The sequence below is a fragment of the Triturus cristatus genome, chromosome 4_1 (genome assembly GCF_964204655.1).
Source record: "Triturus cristatus chromosome 4_1, aTriCri1.1, whole genome shotgun sequence".
NCBI lineage: Eukaryota > Metazoa > Chordata > Amphibia > Caudata > Salamandridae > Triturus > Triturus cristatus.
The window spans coordinates 46016327-46033487 of NC_140585.1; the positions used below are offsets into that span (position 1 = coordinate 46016327).

Genomic DNA, 17161 nt, shown 5'->3' on the forward strand with positions numbered 1-17161 from the left:
AATCGAAACCTCTCAAAGCATTTTATATTATGCATGAATTACTCCATGGTTTACACCTATGGAGTAACATAGCCCCAAATGTTCCTAGATGCGCCAAACTGCCAGTAGTGAGATACTTGAAAGACTCTTCTATTTTGAAGAAAATAATTCAGGGGTGTTATATTTTGTTCGATATTAGTGCATAAAAAGCTTTCTCAGTGGCTATGATCAGAAAGAGCCATGAGTGGTCACTGTTAAAAGAAATTGAGTAATACCTAAATAATAAATAAATACATACTAAAGTATACTGAGAGGCAGATGTATGCAGCGACATTCTAGAAAAGGAACATCAGTGGCAATCTTTAGTATTTATTTATTTACGGGGACTTCAGAACACACCTGGTGAGTGTCAAAACCCTCCCAGTAAACCAATGGTAGTGAGCTTTTATATATGTGCTGCTTTGTGGTGAGGTTTCTAGATGTGCTGCTTCGTGGTGAGGTTTCTAGATGGACAGCACAGGTTAAGGTTTATAGATGTGCTGCCTTGTGGTGAGGTCTTTAGATGTTCTGCTTTGTGGTGAGGTTTCTATATGTGCTGCTTTGTGGTGAGGTTTCTGGTTGTGCTGCTCCGTGGTGAGGTTTCTGGTTGTGCTGCTTTGTGGTGAGGTTTCTAGATGTGCTGCTCCGTGGTGAGGTTTCTGGTTGTGCTGCTTTGTGGTGAGGTTTCTAGATGTGCTGCTCCGTGGTGAGGTTTCTGGTTGTGCTGCTCCGTGGTGAGGTTTCTGGTTGTGCTGCTTTGTGGTGAGGTTTCTAGATGTGCTGCTCCGTGGTGAGGTTTCTGGTTGTGCTGCTCCGTGGTGAGGTTTCTGGTTGTGCTGCTCCGTGGTGAGGTTTCTGGTTGTGCTGCTCTGTGGTGAGGTTTCTATATGTGCTGCTTTGTGGTGAGGTTTCTAGATGTGCTGCTCCGTGGTGAGGTTTCTGGTTGTGCTGCTCCGTGGTGAGGTTTCTGGTTGTGCTGCTCCGTGGTGAGGTTTCTGGTTGTGCTGCTCTGTGGTGAGGTTTCTATATGTGCTGCTCCGTGGTGAGGTTTCTGGTTGTGCTGCTCTGTGGTGAGGTTTCTATATGTGCTGCTCCGTGGTGAGGTTTCTGGTTGTGCTGCTCCGTGGTGAGGTTTCTATATGTGCTGCTCCGTGGTGAGGTTTCTGGATGTGCTGCTCCGTGGTGAGGTTTCTATATGTGCTGCTCCGTGGTGAGGTTTCTGGTTGTGCTGCTCTGTGGTGAGGTTTTTAGATGTGCAGCTCCGTGGTGAGGTTTCTGGATGTGCTGCTCTGTGGTGAGGTTTCTATATGTGCTGCTCCGTGGTGAGGTTTCTGGTTGTGCTGCTCCGTGGTGAGGTTTCTGGATGTGCTGCTCTGTGGTGAGGTTTCTATATGTGCTGCTCCGTGGTGAGGTTTCTGGTTGTGCTGCTCCGTGGTGAGGTTTCTGGTTGTGCTGCTCCGTGGTGAGGTTTCTAGATGTGCTGCTCCGTGGTGAGGTTTCTGGTTGTGCTGCTCCGTGGTGAGGTTTCTGGTTGTGCTGCTTTGTGGTGAGGTTTCTAGATGTGCTGCTCCGTGGTGAGGTTTCTGGTTGTGCTGCTCCGTGGTGAGGTTTCTGGTTGTGCTGCTCCGTGGTGAGGTTTCTGGTTGTGCTGCTCTGTGGTGAGGTTTCTATATGTGCTGCTTTGTGGTGAGGTTTCTAGATGTGCTGCTCCGTGGTGAGGTTTCTGGTTGTGCTGCTCCGTGGTGAGGTTTCTGGTTGTGCTGCTCCGTGGTGAGGTTTCTGGTTGTGCTGCTCTGTGGTGAGGTTTCTATATGTGCTGCTCCGTGGTGAGGTTTCTGGTTGTGCTGCTCTGTGGTGAGGTTTCTATATGTGCTGCTCCGTGGTGAGGTTTCTGGATGTGCTGCTCCATGGTGAGGTTTCTATATGTGCTGCTCCGTGGTGAGGTTTCTGGTTGTGCTGCTCCGTGGTGAGGTTTCTATATGTGCTGCTCCGTGGTGAGGTTTCTGGATGTGCTGCTCCGTGGTGAGGTTTCTATATGTGCTGCTCCGTGGTGAGGTTTCTGGTTGTGCTGCTCTGTGGTGAGGTTTTTAGATGTGCAGCTCCGTGGTGAGGTTTCTGGATGTGCTGCTCTGTGGTGAGGTTTCTATATGTGCTGCTCCGTGGTGAGGTTTCTGGTTGTGCTGCTCCGTGGTGAGGTTTCTGGATGTGCTGCTCTGTGGTGAGGTTTCTATATGTGCTGCTCCGTGGTGAGGTTTCTGGTTGTGCTGCTCCGTGGTGAGGTTTCTGGTTGTGCTGCGCCGTGGTGAGGTTTCTGGTTGTGCTGCTCCGTGGTGAGGTTTCTGGTTGTGCTGCTCCGTGGTGAGGTTTCTGGTTGTGCTGCTCCGTGGTGAGGTTTCTGGATGTGCTGCTCCGTGGTGAGGTTTCTATATGTGCTGCATAGTGTGAGGTTTTTAGATGTGCTGCTTCAGGGTGAGGTTTATAGATGTGCTGCTGCATAGGGTGAGGTTTCTCTATGTGCTGCTTCGTGGTGAGGTTTCTAAGTTGACAGTTGCCCTAATGCGCAAGAACTTCAGTTCGTTCTTATTTGCTTGCTCTTTCAGTTAGTTATTGAGTTTGTTCCAGAATGATGTGTGATCTGGCCACTAAATTTCGTAATGTTAGGTATGAAGCCAGGCTTTTGGATGGATCTTGGCGCCCTCGAAGGCAACAATGGTACGCCTTTTTGAAGTGATATTACAAGCCATATGGCGCACTGCAACATCATGGTAAGTCTCATCTTCACTGGCGAGCGTTGAGGTCAGATGTTACAAATGCACATTCCCTGAAGTGAAGGTACTGCCTTGCTGCTTACAGTTACATCCTCTGAACTGTCCAGATCTGCTTCTCGAAAAAGTGTGAATAGAGGGTGAAGGGCAAGGGATGCACAAGAGGGTCGGAGACGGTCAAGGAAAGGCTGTACAGGAGAGTGGCTGCCATTTATAAGCTGTTAATATCCCGTCTGCTGCAAATGCTACTGTACTTGAGCTAAGACTTTCATGATTTGTGTACACCCTTTGACCATACAATTTCTGGCCAATGGGATGTGTCTTAGCACATGGTAGGTCTTCTAGGGGTGTTATAAACACAGTGAAGCATGATTACGATGGTGTGAGTTTGACGGTTCATCACATAGTGATAGAAAACAGCCCCTGCTTCTTAGCATGAAGTGGTCATTGTCTGATGAAGTACTACATCCCAAACATATTAGGCACTGCTAGATACTGGCAACTCCCACCACTTCTGTGCCAACACGGGCAGTTACTGACCACCACATATGTGAGCTGGAAATGTCTCAGATATGAGATCAGAGTCTTCCTTCCCTAGCTCCATGGTGCTGTTCTCCAGACCTTTGGCTCAGTGCATTAAATGTTTGTCGATTATGAGGAGAGGATTGCAAACTATAATCTTCTCCTCTGGGGAGTTAGCACCATAGCAGCCCCATTCGTAACCCTTTTTATCACTGAATGTCCCTCCCATCAGCAGAGGATCGTCATCAGCCCTCTCTTTGTCCGGAGTGTCCCAAAGAGTGTGCCTTGTGGAACTGTGCCGTCACCTCTACTCATAGAGTCAGATATTCATGGCTAGACCCCACACTTGCTGCACTGGGTGTAGTGATCTCTACCCTCAGCGTCAGGACAGGTCTTCGGGGCTAGAATCCAGTCTTGCTCTCCTGGGTGCAGTGATCTCTGCCCTTTGCATAAGATCAGATCTACAGGGGTAGAATACACTTTTGCTGCCCTGGATGAGTCAGTTCTACCAGGCAAAAACTCACTCTTACTCTACTGAGTGCATAAGTATATACTGTCTGTGTGGGGTCAGATCTATGGGGCCAGAGAACACTTTTGCTCTCCTAGATCAAGTGAGATCTATAATCTGCATATGGTCAGGTCTTGCCTGTTGTCGTATGAATCTTGAGCACAGTGGTTTCCTTAAGAACATTTTTGGATTTTGTGGTGGTCTCCTTTTAAGGGCCTTTGGTTTAGTAAGGTCCAAAATATTTACAATTGCTCTTGATGGCTTCCTTGATTGTCTTCTTGTGTACGGAGGTGGAGTCACAGAGGCCTCTGTCTGCAGCTATGCTGGGTCAGACATTTAGCAGAGGTGAGGGGAAGTTGAAAGGAAAGAAAACATAAGTGAAGTGAAACAAGACCTGGGGAAACTATTAAAGAGACAGGGCAGAGGACCCAAATGATAAATCAGAAAACTACACAAAACAAACTTAACAATGCTGGTGGTTTATAAAACTAGCAAAACAACAATAGTGCCAGTGACAGTAACATCCTAATGCACTCACTCCCAACCCTTTGTAGAACCAAAAAATGTATGATGGAAAGAGGATATACAAAGAATTATAGCATGCTGTTGACTTCACTTTAAAAAGCAATGAATGTGCAAGTAGTACAAAAGAGCTAAAAAAATCCCATATCTAGTAGAGCAACTGGCCTCTAGGACAAGTCTGAATGCAACATTTCAAAGCCAGGAACAAAACAGAACGTTTCTTGAATCTTTTCCTTCTCAGGAAAAAGAAGTGTGTTTCACAAGATGGTCTTTTTTTTTTTTTAAATAGTGTTTAAAGGTTGGAGGGCGAAATAGCTGGTGGGAGGGAGACTAGGTTAATTTTAAAATTACACATGTATGACTGTGTAGAAAGATTTCAGTTCACTGCACAGAGTTTAGCCGTTCTACTTTACAACTGAAAACCACTGGGCAGCAGGTCAATTTCGAAACTTAGGCCATGGCAGGAGTTCTGCAATATTGTCAAACAGAATTCAAATATAGAAAACTGGTCCCACAGACTACAATATTCCATACAATTCAAATGTACCCAAAGGTTACTTTAATATTTTCTATAGTAGATTATAAAGAATTCATCAGTGATTGCGCAGTGGCTGTGTAATGAGATGTGCTCGGTGCTCTCATAAGCATGATACACAAGTGTGAATCATGATACACAAGTGTGAATCATGATACACAAGAGTGAATCAGTGATCAAAGATGTGCATCATAGAACAAGACGACTACGGGCCATTTCTATGGACATACTTTCAAAAAGGGTCCATAATAAAGGTAACGTTTCAATCCCCTAGAAGAACTGTGGGATCATCCTCAAGACTCTCAAAATAAGTGAGCCCAAGACAGGGAGAACAAAATCTGAAAAAGAAAACAGTTAACAACCCAAATTAAAATGACAAAAGCACTGCCTGAGCGTGAGCTTCAAGTACATACAGTGTGATTCCTACTTACAGAATGCAGAGCATAAGCTTCTTTGGGAAAGGTAGAGACACATGACAAGAGTGTTGAGAGGAGATCCTGCAGAGCGCAATGAAAGTCAAACAATGCTTATGTTGATGGAGCCTATCTGAATCTAATCCACAGGGCAGAGCGCAGTATCCCAAGATTTCCAATCTCTATAGGTTTTAATAGTATACAGCCCACCAGCTTATAAATAGAAAAGTGATCATGGCAAGCTTAGGCCGAGAGCAATTAAAACTATAGTGAAAACTGGGAGAGTATATGTCAAAATATACATAGTTGAATTTGGGGCCCCCAATCAGTTGTGGACAAAACAGGTGCCCCATACAGGTGGAAACGCCACCATAAGCTATTCTTCTGGTCAAATGCGAACTCCACGATAAAGTCAAATAATGGTTTGTGCAGGAAGAAATGCACCGCAAGTAGCGGGTCTTCCCAGGAGTAAAGCACTTTGAAGAAAGTCAGCTGCACAGCGCTGACAGACAAAGTAAATTGAATACGCTTGAGGGTAAAGATACTCCGCGGTGAGCGGGAGAGGTGCGGGGCTGCGGGCAGGGCAGCTGACTCCGGAGCGCGGGGCTCACAGTTCGATCCCCAACACCGAAGGCAGATCAGCTCAGCATCATGTGACTCTGGGCCATTGCTCACTTAAATCTCCCCGACGGACCCCAGCGCCTTGAGATCCTTACAGGTGATTAGTTTGTGCTTTACAAATACCGGATTAGTGAGCTCTTCTCCTGAGGAGGACTGCGTAGTCCGGCAAATTGAGAGGACTGTACCGGCAAGAGGGAGCATTTATTGGGCCTGTGTGGAGAAGCGTCTCCCGACATATCTAGTCTATTATGCTCCCAGAGGCGAACACAATCCATACACAGGAATAAGAAAATAGAAAAAGCACTTGGGGAAAAAAAAACAAAAAAGATGGCGGATGTAATCTTGCAGTAGCTGAAAAATTGCAGAAAAAATTAACTTGCAGAAAACAAATACATATATTTACATAGGGCTTGGAAGAATACATGAAAGGGAGTTCAAGAGGTTATACTAGAAGAAGAAAGAACCTTAAGATGCCAAAGATTACAGGATGGGTAACAAACAACTGCATATGAATAATGAAAATGGTTGGCTGCTTGTATGAAAAAGGTTCAGCAGGAAACAACAGACAGTGCAGGTAGGAATCTGAAACCAACGCAGATTAAAGTAGTCCATTCCTCTTGACGATTCAAACCAGTCCTCACTGTATCCATTCTGAAGATCTATTTCAGTTCTTCCTTGTTGAGCAGCAGTTTCAAGTTGCCACCTCTTTCTGGTAATTTCAAGATGCTGATCACCTGCTTCTTTATGTCATCCTCCATATGGTCTTCAGCAACAAAATGTTTCACTAAAGGAGCAGAGGGGACCTTACAGCGGATGCAGCTCTGGTGTTGCAAAAACAACAATTGATGGACAGAATGCAGAACAATGTCATACATTCACCCCAGTACAGAGATCTGGGCCTAAATCCATCATTTTTTTGCTCACCATGCCATTCCAGTTTGAACCCAGCCATATGCAAATCAGTCTTGACCCTGTGCCTCATGGGAACAGTCCAGCCCGAACTGCCAAGCCAGGTCCTCCCTTGACTGGAAACAAGCATCCTAGGACCGGTTTCGGAGTTTCACCCCTCTTCAGCCAGGATATCTTGATTCCAGTGGCATGGAGAGCACGGGACTCACGTCTGAGCATACCCATCCCACTTGGGGTGACAAATGCAAAAACAACAATTGATGGACAGAATGCAGAACAATGTCATACATTCACCCCAGTACAGAGATCCGGGCCTAAATCCATCGTTTTTTGCTTTTTTCTGGTGTTGGCAGATATGCATCCTTATTTCGTGTGGTCTGCACAATGTGTAGTTTTCCGCATCGATAGTTCTACTGTAAATCACGTTACAATATTACAGTTAGAGAACACTAAGGGGTTTCTCAATACTGGCATGGGAAAATGTTTTCGTTTCTTTAAGGAACTGGCACACACTACACTGGCCACATTGAAAGTGTCCTTTAACTGGTGATAACGCAGTGTGTTCAATTGGGGTTTCCGGTAATATCCTGGGTGTAAACGAGAACCTTACCAAATGATCTTTCAGGTTCTTTCTCCTTCTATACAACAACATGTGATGCAAGGTCCCCTGCTGACAATACCTTCCAGCGTTTTTTGATGGTTTCAAAGACTAAGGTTGAGATTAGAGGGAAAGTGGTCACGCAAATGCGTTTCTGTTCTAAGCAATGTTTCTCTGGGACAGTACCAAGCTTGCATGAGTGAGCGTTTTCAAAGACATTTGAGGTACCCCCTTGCCATGAGTTTAACAACTTGTATTTCAGCCTCTCTAAAGAAGTCTCGTCTGTGATGGCAATTTCTAAGTATGCTTAAGAATTGACTATAAGGTAAGGAGTCTTTCAAGGAGCATGTGGGAAACTGGAGTATTCCAGCAAGGTATTTCTTTTAGCAGGTTTCCGATAGAGTGCTGTGCACAAATTGTTGTTTTCTACTTTAACAATTACATCTAGGAAAGGGATTTCTTCCCTACTGTTTGTTACAGTAAAGGTCAGACCATTACCTTTTTGATTTAGCCAGGTAAGGAAAAGTGTTAGTGTCTCCGGGGAATCCTTCCAAATCAGGAAAATATTGTTGATGTAATGTTTCCATATGAGAATATGAGCTCTATGATCTCTAAAGGGATTGTTTGTTTTTGTGGTTTGGTCTCACTTATTTTGAGTGTCCTGGTGATGACCCTACCATTGTTCTAGGGGATCGAAACATCGACTATTACTACAGACCCTTTATTTAGGACTGTACATGTACACAGAAATGGGCCGTGTAGTTCTTGTTTTATGATACAAGTGATCCCTGGTTCTCACTTGTATCACTATTATGAGACCACCAAGCACGTTCCTCATCACATACACACACACACTACACCTTCACTGATTAACTCTTTATAATCTACTATATAAATTGATTAAAGTAACCTTTGGATACATTTGAACTGCTTGGAATGTTATTGGCCATGGGCCCAGCGTTTCTATATATGAACATACCGAAGGTCCCAGGCGACTCTCAGATTCTCTTATTAATTTTAAGTCAAACAGAGAATTCAAGGCAACATGACAGAAGTACTTAAAACTCTGACCATCAGCAGCAAAGACCTCATATTTCTACTATAAAAAAAGAGAATTTGTAGTTTTTAACCAAATTCACTACAACGCCCTCAATGAGTTATAGCATGTGCTACCTCTAAGATTAGTCTTATTTTCTAATGTAAATATAGTGTGTTACACTGCCCAGCTGATCACTTTAGCGTGCAATCAGTCACAAGACTTTCTCATGTCCTAATTTATTTATTTGTAGAATGTATGTAAAATGTAGGATTACGTTATTTTCAAAGCTCCTGTGCCCTTTCTTTGAGGCATTAAGTATCCGACTTTGTTTCCCCATTAATCAGCTATTAATTGAGTTGCAGTAAATAAAGAAAAACACATGAGGAAATGAGTGTGTTAGCTACAGGAAGGAAAAACAGACACTGCTTCTAAAAAGGTAAAGCATAAGGACACCTCTCTCCTTTAGATTACTTAGCTGGCGCAGCCAGTTCAGGTTCCACTGGAGACTGTTTACGCTCTAAGTGAATAGTGGGAAGCCCTCTTTCTAGTTTCTGCTTCCAAGAGCAGCCAGGAAGAATGTAGACATCAGAGCTCCACGCCTCTCCTCATTCACTCATGTCCAACCTGTGAGTGGCCCTACCTCACTGAGAGCCATGTATTTCTTCACTTGTAATCCTTTACACCGCCTCTCGTCAATAGCTAGAGGGGAGCCATGGGAAGTCAAGAGACATGAACTACTTCACGCTCTATTGTGTCAAAAATTAAGAACAATGAGGATGATAAGTTACTCAAGCGAGCCTCCTGAGGCTGCTGAGCGGAGCCAGTGAAGAGAGCTCTCAGCTCTTGACCTGGGCAGAAACAAAGGAACAATGTGGAGGAAAAATAGAGAGACAAATTAGCAGTAGTCCTCCTCTCAATAGCACCTATAGTCTAACTTCAGTGCAGAAGGCACCTAGAAAGAGGGATCCATGCCAAATCTCACTACCTCACGCCACGCCGCCCTGGTGTGAACCCCAGCAGGACAACAATCATGCAACTAGAAACAGAAGCCCCACGTGTCTGTTAAAAAAAGACCCTGCTGCAACATCCCCAAGTGAGCAAAACTACAGGAGTCCTTCAGGAAAGAGGGGACCAGGGACTACCAAGGGACTACACAAAGGCTTACGAGAATGTAGTTGGGCATCTGGTCTGGCACGCGAGGAGGCTCACTGTCATATGAACCTGTTCAAGAAAGTGTGAGGCTGAGCACAGGCACAAGAACCCAAAACTGGGCACCAATGACAACATCACCAAATGCAGCACCTTGGCACACAAGCCACACCTGGGCATATGAGTTTGTGAGCAGGCATCTACAACTACAGTTGAACACATGATGCTTCACTTAGACAAATACTAATTGACAGTTCCCATATAGTGCTTTACTACCGTATTCCATATGAGGCTGTGCAAGATATAGGAGGCACTGAAATGGCATGCAAGAGCTCAGCTGGGCACCTGAAGCTATAAGTGGGCATTTATGACTGCACGTGGGATTATGAAGCTGCACATGTACATACAAACTACTTCAGACTACATTTTTGCAGTCTCTAAATAACAGGTGTGTTTGCTACCACATTTAATAGAACTTATTTTACCAGTTTCAGAAGGACGGAAGGTTAAGTTTTCCCAGACGAGATTCCCAACTGGGTGAAGCAAATGTCAGTGACAATTTAATTAACTGATAAACCTTATTGATACATAATGCTGCACAACAACATAGAAGGAAACACCTTGATGAATGAGAAGGGAACTTGGGCTATGAAACTGCACATGAGGTAGCACATTACTGTGTGAAGCTGCAAATCCAAATAAGAGAAATACTGGGCATGAGAGGAAGAAACTGTTCATTAGAGGCAGCATATGATCACATATGGAGTAGAGATTAAGCCTAAGAGGCTGCATCTGGGCACAGGGAGAGGTGTCTGGGGAAGAGAGGCAATAATTGGGCACCAGAAAGAGCAACTGGACAAGAAACATGAGCAAACATAAGAAGCATAAACTGAACTTCAAAGGTGGAACCTGAACAGACGAAGCAAAACGTGGGCATAGGAGGCAGGGCGTGGGTATATGGGCCAGCAACTGGACAGGCAGAGCTACATTCTGTGCTGGACAGGTAGGAACACGCATGGAAAGCATAACTTGGGCATTAGAGGGACAAGCTGGGCATCTGAGTCAGTAGGTGGGCATCATAAATGGCAAATGGATATCATAGCCAACAACTGGCGATGTGTCAGCAACATGGCATACGAGTTAGCAACTAGACATTAAATGCAACAGCTATATGAGACAGGTTAGGATAGGCATAGGAAACATAAGGTCAGCATAAGAGGGAGCAGCAAGGCATCGGAGGCATTAACTAGACATATGAGGAAGCAAATCAGCATATGAGAACACATAGTGATAAGATGCAACAAGTAGGTATATGAGGTAGCAAGTGTACATGACCGGTAGGAACAGGAAGCACATAGTGCACATTAGAACAAGCATTAAAAATGCAATAGGTCTTGCCTTTTATTAAGTGAAAGCCATTTGCTTCGTTATACAATACCATTAGCAAAGCAAATGGCTTTTAATTAATCAAAGGCGAGACCTATTGCATTTTCAATGCTTTTTCTTTTTCCGTCTTTCATCTTTTTCTTTTCTCATAAATTATGTCTGTCTTACTTCTTGTTTTTTAACGCTCCACTCTATCTTCTTCCTTATTTTCAATTCTTCCATCTTGCTTCCCTTTTTTCCCCATTTCTTTTTTTCTTCCTTTCTCTTTCCCAGTCGTCCCTCGCCATTCCTCTGTCTTGCCTTGGTTTTCCTTTCTCGCAGCCGTGCGCGTATTTGCCCAAGTGGAGTGGTACCCCCCACCCTCCCACATGCAGCTGAGGGCAGCTTCCTAGGACAGGATCTGCAGTATGATGACAGGGGCCCTCAGCAGAGTGTTTCACGGCGGTGGGGGTTGTCTTTGAGGGGGGAGGGGGGGTAAGAGGGACACCACAGTAGGAGCAGTCAAGGGCTGGTGAGCATCTAAGAATCCCCCAAACCCACTCCCGAAGTTCACACGAGTTTCAACTCACAGGGGATACACCCCTCGAGCCGCAGAGGACCCCTCCAACATGGAGGCTCCATATACTCCCTGCTTCCGCCAGACCCCCACCCCGCCCACGCCCTCTCTCTGCATGGACTGTGCTGAACCAGAGCGAGAGAAAATAACACCCTAAGAAAGAAAGAGAAAAAAAAACGAGAGGGGCGGGAAAAGTGGGAGTAAGAGTGAAAGACTAAGAGAAAGAAAAAAGAGCGAGAGAAGGTTAATGTGGGTGAAGAACACGAGAGTCAGAGAGAAAGAAAGTATGCGGCACGTACAGGGCATGTGGAAAAGTTGAGAGAGCTGAAAAATAAGAGGAGCAAAACTACATAGAGAGAGGCATAAAGAAATCCCGAGTTAAGAAAATGGTGTGAAAGGGACAACGAAGCCGAAACACAACTAACGAAGAAGATGGGGATAATTGGAAACATCTGCGAGGGGAGTAAGGAGGAAACTACATGGAGAAAAAGACAGAGCAAGAAATGAAGGAAGAGAGTGGAATAGTGGAAGTCGAGAAGGAAGGGAGGACAGGGAAAACGAAACTGAATAAATTAACATAATGAACAAAGAAGGAAAATACTGCAAATGCTTAACTTTGAAACTGAGCGCGGCATCGCTGCACGGACACCACGCTCGGTTTCTTTATATATTTCTTAACTTTAACACTGAGCGTGGTGTCCTTGAAGCGGGCGCCGCGCCCAGTTTCAAAGTTAAAAACAAACAGAGCGCGGTGTCACAAGAATACAAACAGCTGTCGCCACAGCACTGTGTGAACGCACGCAATAGTAAAAAAAAAAAAAAGTGCGGCCAATCATAAAACCCACCGTCTCACGCCACCAGTGAAAGATCCAATCCCACTGGGCGTGGCCTAAAACGGACAGGGTGGCAACCAGGAGCGCTTAAAAACACTCCTGGACAATCAACAAAGTCTGTTCTGAATAATAAGTGATGACAAACGACGCACACCAATCACAATTGCGGGCGGAGCTCAGACAGGACTTCTCGAACCGTATCGATTCCAAGAAGCCCTTGCATCGCATGCGTGCAGCTAACGCCAGGCGAGACCTAAAAACCGGGCTACAAAGAGAAAATGGGCATTTGGGGCACTAACTAGACATGAAAGGTAGCAAACAGACTTATCAGGCAGCAACTAGGAGCAATAGGTAGCAACTGGCCATTAGAGTCAGCAAACGAGCATCAGAGGCAGAAAATGGGCTAAGAAGGGCATCGTAAGGAAGCTCCATCTGGGCATGCAAGAAAGGTACCCAAAGTATTCGAGTGTGGCTCTACGAACAGAAGGGATAAAACTGACCTACAAGGGAACTGCCTCCAATCCATTTAGTTAATTAGCATCTGTACTGACATGGCCCTGTAGTATGGAATGACAGTCCATGACATGACAAATGATCAATAAAAATCCTGTTACGTCAGTGCCAAGATCAAGCTTTAGTGGTATGCAAGCGCTGTATAAACAATGAAATGTCATATGATTGTCTTCCTTGGGAATACGTTGCTGTATCTGGGTATAAAATGATTGTTTTTGAGCACATGAGAATTTAACTAGACATATGATGGCATTACCAGGCACGCACATTTTCACCTGCCATTTTAATAGCTGTGTGTACCATGTGAAACTTATCCATGGCCTATCGTGACAAATGTCTGTGACATTTCATGGAAAACCTGGACAACAGGTCAATGGTAAATTAAATATTTGTATCACTGTTACGAAGAAATTTTACTTTATTAATTTTATAGTTATTGCAATAGTTCTATTCACCTCAGTTACTGTTACTCCTAAGGTACCAATATGTTGCAAAAATGTGACCATGCATGGATTCCTTTAGATACAACATAGAGAGATGTAGATGCATTTCCTATATTTGTGTGCTAGCAAGACCAGTAAAGTAACATTTTGTACAAATGCCCCAAGTACCAAAACATAACAAACACAACTAACCCAACCTCTACTGCAAACCCATTAGAGTCTGATCAATTTTTATTTCAGAGCTTTTACATACATTAGGTGATTTGCTATCACTTGTTTGTCATACAGACGTAAACTCTAAGCCTGAGTTGTCTAGTTGGAGACAGACCTTACTGCCATTTTAGATCTTCTACACCAAGAAATTCCTACGTGTCCTTGGGAAGACTGTGTGAAGCTATGGGTGGAATACAGGGTCTCAACTTTCTCTTTAAGTTGACCCACCACATTATGATGTGAGGTCAGATGAATGAATGAAAATACTAATGCATATGTTTAAACCTTAAAACTCGCAGGACGAGATTCGAAATTATACTGGAGCATACAAGTTTTGCACGTTGTTAGGAAGACTCACCTGGTAGATGAGAAGCCTATGACAAGAAAAGCCCTCATTCTGGAGCTCTTCATTACGCCAATGAGTAGTTTACAGTCTTTGAGTTAATCTCAAGTGATTCTGAAGGACCCGATGCTCATGCTGGCATGCGATTTAAGAAGTACTCTCAGTGGTTCTTACAATTCTTTGTACTTTATTTAACTTGACACCTTTATATCATCCAGTACAGGTAGTGCTCATAATATTGCACTGTGGGTGCAACTTCATCTACTTTAACACACAGCACTGCACCATGTATACAGCAAGTCATCAAACCTCATGGACCTCGCCCGACATCTCACTCACAGGTCCAATCACAAGCAACATCCTTTTCAACCATGCACGACCTGTTCAAGGGGGTGAAGAGCTACATAAATGTTACAATACAATAACACTAGGCTCATGATTAGTGTGAAGGGAAGAGTGTAAATATGAGATATGCGTTCTCCCCGCCCACCTGTGTCTAACACCATGAGTTCTTTTTCTCAGAATGGTTTGCTTCATGATCTCCCATTCTATCCTCATTTCTACTGCAGAGAACAGAAATATGGCACATACCTATTCTCATCTGAAATGCCAGTCTCAATATCCGCCTGTAGACCTGCCAAAGACATAAAAAGATCACCAATTACACAACCTATGACACAGTATCATAGGAAATAGAACATTGTTTTACATGGGTCAGGAACCGACTGCAGAATAAAACGAAGTTAACAGAAGATGTGGTGGAAACAAAGCATGGACTTAATGTATGACAAAGTGTCCAGTTTTAAAACCGTCCGAGACATAGTTCAGTGAGACTCTGGTCTCAGGAGTGACAGCAAAAACCACAGAAAAGAATTAGGGTTAAAGAGAAGGTAAAGGAACACAGAAGCAACTGCTGCGAGTCAAGGAAGAACTCACAAGTAAACCTATACCAGTCGATTTCTCATTTTCAGCGTAATTTTTTTAAATTTTTAAATGTTCTTTTCATTCACGTCATAAAATTATAAAAATGTACTCAGTACTAAATTAAATGTAACAAAACAACGTACAACCCTTTCTAAAACGGCAAAGTGAAAATCTTCTACATAAAAGTGTTTGTCACAGGGTAACCAACACCAAATTTCTTACCTACTGTGTTAATCTGTCAAACTGCCTGTAAGAATTATCTCTCTACAACCTTTAACAGTGTAATGATAATCCACCCTTAACGGCCTACAATAACTAAGTCCGGCCTACCCTTTTATTGTAACTTTCCAAAATAAACAGATCACGCCTATAGCTTTGATCAACAGATTTCACCATAGCCAACTCAGTCATGCTCGTTAAGCATATTCGTTCCTAGAAGACAAAAGTGCAATATAGAGCACTCTTTTTTCATCAGAAGCCCGCAAGATCATCCCATCAACCCAGCACTCAGAGCCAAACTCCTCCCTCAATAGTTATAACATTACATTTATGTACAAAATAGCAATTGGCAAAATAAATGCAACCCTTTCTGTATCGCAAACCCCTGGGCTATTACGTTAAACTGTGAGATTCCTTGCAACAAAATATTTGTCTACAAACTAACACAGTGCAGGGAGGCGTGGCTTTCGCACAGAAGCAAGATAGCGACTGACCACTGAGCTCCATCGATTTAAGTAGCGAATGTCTTCTTTTTGAGCTCCTCATGGCCATGCCTGACGTTCCCTGACAGGGTCTCCTGTTCCCTTACTTTCTTGCGTACTTGCAAACTGATGGGAATCTACATAGATCCTTCCCTTCAGTCCTGCTGTTGCGGGGGTGATTTTCAGTCACACTCAAGCGCCCGACATTTCTTCAGCGTGCTGCTCGAGTCTCTGATCTTCGTGTTTAGAGGTTTGCTCAAAGGATTTGGTGAACTGTCAATTCCCGTCTGGAACTCTTTTTCGGCTCTTAGTCAGCTGGAGAACATCGAAGCGCTGAATACCAAATAAATAATGTAATACTGTCCCAAATAATTTCAATAGTTGGGATGGAGTGTGCTGGCTGCAAGCTGCCCTGATATTGTGGCTCCTGTTGGAGATTAGGTTAAAAAGAAGATAACTACATTCATGGAAACTGTGCTGCGGATGTGACACGCAGTTTTGTGAGATTGAAGGCAATATTTTTTCCTCTGGATTTCATGCTCTACTTGATTTTATGCACTGCCATTCACTGTTATTGGCTTTGAGGTTCTTGTGCTCCATTTTGATTAATGGGCTTGAATTTCCAATTGCAACTGCAGTGATTTAGAAGTGGAGCTCTAAGTTGTTAGGTGGATCCTCAGGGGGTCTCCTGTTCCCTTGCTTCAGTGCGCACTCGAAAGCCGGTGGGAACTATCAAAAATCCTTTTTTTCCAATCTGCTGCTGTGAAGGTGAATTCCAGTCACACGCGAAAAGCCGCCATATTCTTAGCGCATCGCTTGCATTTCTGAATTTTGTACTTCACAACCTCAACGGGTAACCAACAACTCCTACCACAATGTTTTGACCAGATAGCCTCATTTAACTTTCAATACAACTATTTTTTGTGATCTCCATTTCAAGTTTATAGCATTATCTATTAAATCTTTTGGACGAATTACTGGTACGCCTACTGTATTGATATATTTTTTATAAATACTTTTTTATGTAACAGTACATGTCCTCCAGCTTATTTTCCATTATTGTAATGCCTTGACTATTCCCTTTTATATTTTACTCACAACTACTATATTGTATGGGCAGGCTTTGATCCTCTCAAAAGCTTACTCCGCATTCTGTGCATTTCATCAGAATGGCCAGTGACTCCCATATTACAGCTAAACCATTATCTTCTGGCACTAAACCTGAGAGCCAAAAATGACCCTCCATCTCCGATCCAGTCGTCTCACAACCTTGTTTTATATACTATTTTGGTTGAGGTGCATGCCCTTAAACCTTTCATGAATGCTAGCAACGAAAAACTGCAACAAACTGAAGATCATTGGAGTATTATGGAGGGCGAAATGTTTGATATGGAACAACGTGTAGGTCACCTTCAGGATATAGCTACCAAAATCCCCATGTTGGAAGAAGAAATTCAAAAACTTAAATTACTTACTGAGGACCTCGAGAACCGAAATAGAAGGAATAATCTTCGCCTTTATGGTCTACTTGAGAACATTGAAGGCCCTGACCTTCTTAAAGAAATTATAACCTGATCTTCAAGACCATCAGTCTTCTTCTCCTCTAAATACTCAGTGAGCACACCGTCTAGGCCGTCTCCAAACTCACTC

At 43.7% G+C, this 17161-nt stretch overlaps 1 protein-coding gene across 1 annotated transcript in view; it reads right to left on the reverse strand.

Moving 5' to 3' along the window:
* The window catches only part of LOC146839436 (zinc finger protein 692-like), a 151154-nt gene that overhangs the window by 75604 nt on the left and 58389 nt on the right, over positions 1-17161 (reverse strand). Inside the window, exon 5 of the mRNA XM_085651490.1 lies at positions 14478-14520. Coding sequence (XP_085507616.1) covers positions 14478-14520 — 43 coding nt within the window. The remainder of the gene's footprint in view (positions 1-14477; positions 14521-17161) is intronic.